General features: G+C 32.7%; 1 protein-coding gene across 1 annotated transcript; it reads left to right on the forward strand.

Annotated features, from left to right (window-relative positions):
- Positions 1–599: 599 nt before the first annotated feature.
- On the forward strand, positions 600–1,126 carry LOC133329668 (uncharacterized). Its single transcript, XM_061538146.1, has one exon. The coding sequence runs from the start codon at positions 600–602 to the stop codon at positions 1,122–1,124; it is 525 nt and encodes a 174-aa protein (XP_061394130.1). The 3' UTR covers positions 1,125–1,126.
- Positions 1,127–1,632: the final 506 nt, after the last annotated feature.

The following is a 1,632-nucleotide window of genomic DNA, read 5'->3' on the forward strand; positions in this document are numbered from 1 at the left end:
AATTATGGAAATGATTGCACGAAATGGGATTCACTTTTTTCGTACTGATAAGAACTGTTGGTGTTGGAAATTTGTTTTAAAAGATGATATGCGGTACAGTTCATTATCTTCTTTAGTATATTATAATGGAGAGCTACTAGAGTTAAGTACTTTTTTCTTAGATCATCCCATCTTCATATTATGGTATCATTTAAGAAATTCCGTATACTAAAATTAGGCACGCAAGTTCTACAAATATATTTCTATAAAATTTTATCAATATTGATCGATCTTGACCGAACAGTTGAATATCTTACCAAAAGTATTGGAACGGATTAAATAATTTTCTATCCCAAACTAGATTGAGAATTATTATTAATTTTTAAAGATAATTGCTTAAAATGTTGTAACACAATTTATTTTCTGAAGATGAAATTTATTTTCAATGCAGTACTTCCCCATATAACATCTGCCAAAAATCAAATTTTTATCAATTGAAAAAAGTGAATCCCATTTCATGCAATTTTCACATGTTTTTATATATAAAGACCAATCATCCCAAAATTAGCATCATTCAGTTAACATAAAAACGTGTAGAACACAATAAACCAATAAAAAAAATGTTCGCCTTGAAGTTCAGCATTTTTATGGCAGGTTGCCTTGCGTTAAGCACTGCCTCACCCATAGACATATTTGAAGACGGATTTGAAGCCCAGGACAATCAATTGGAGCAATATGAACCATTATTACTTTCTCGCCATGCTCGTTCTCCCGATGGTGGTAGTGTTGGAGTGGACTACCGCAAGGATCAAAATGGTCGTGTAGCATCTGTACAATATAAACAGAATATTTACTCCAATGGTGATAGATCGCTGGATGCCAATGCCCATGCCAGTCGCAATTTCGATCACAATGCAAATGCTTTTGGTGGTGGTGTACAGGGTAAATGGTCTGCTGGTAGTGGTGCTTCTGCTGATTTCAATAAGGATCACTTTGGACGTCAAGCTACGGTGCAGTTGAATCAAAATTTATTCACCACTCGTGATGGTCGTGGTACCATAGATGCCTATGCCCACGGAACACGTAATTTTGATCGTAATTATAATAATTTTGGTGGTGGATTTCAAGGAAGATATAGATTTTAAATAATTGTTTTAAAAAATTTTGTATAAAAATAAAGAAATACAAAATATCTTAAAGAAAAAAATCACATTTTCTACTTGTTTTTTTATAGCAATATAAAAATGTACCCCAAAAGTACACCTCTGCCTAATTTTGTGAAAAAATTATAGATCCGAAGTATTCCAAATGTTATACTGTAATTGTGGAACTGTATATGGATACGGAAAATGTCGATGTTCTAGAATAAAATGCACAATTATTTTATATTTTTTACGCTTCAGCCAAGTTACCTGGAATTTTACATTTAGGAAGAAACATACTTTCAGAACATTTTCATGTTTTGACACACCATTTGGGTAGTTTGATGGTTTTTGGAGCGGAAATATATAAATGCGTAATATTGTATTGATATTACCCCATATAAATTATCCGCCTCATTTCGGGTATGTGATAGTTTAATCTACATTTCGCAGTGCAGTATCCCTAATTTGAAATTCCGGTTTCTCGGAGTGTAAACATAAACTTCATACA

The sequence above is a fragment of the Musca vetustissima genome, unplaced genomic scaffold, assembly GCF_032173495.1.
Source record: "Musca vetustissima isolate MV318-11 ecotype Yass unplaced genomic scaffold, APGP_CSIRO_Mvet_v1 utg101400, whole genome shotgun sequence".
In the NCBI taxonomy this organism is placed as follows: Eukaryota; Metazoa; Arthropoda; class Insecta; order Diptera; family Muscidae; genus Musca; species Musca vetustissima.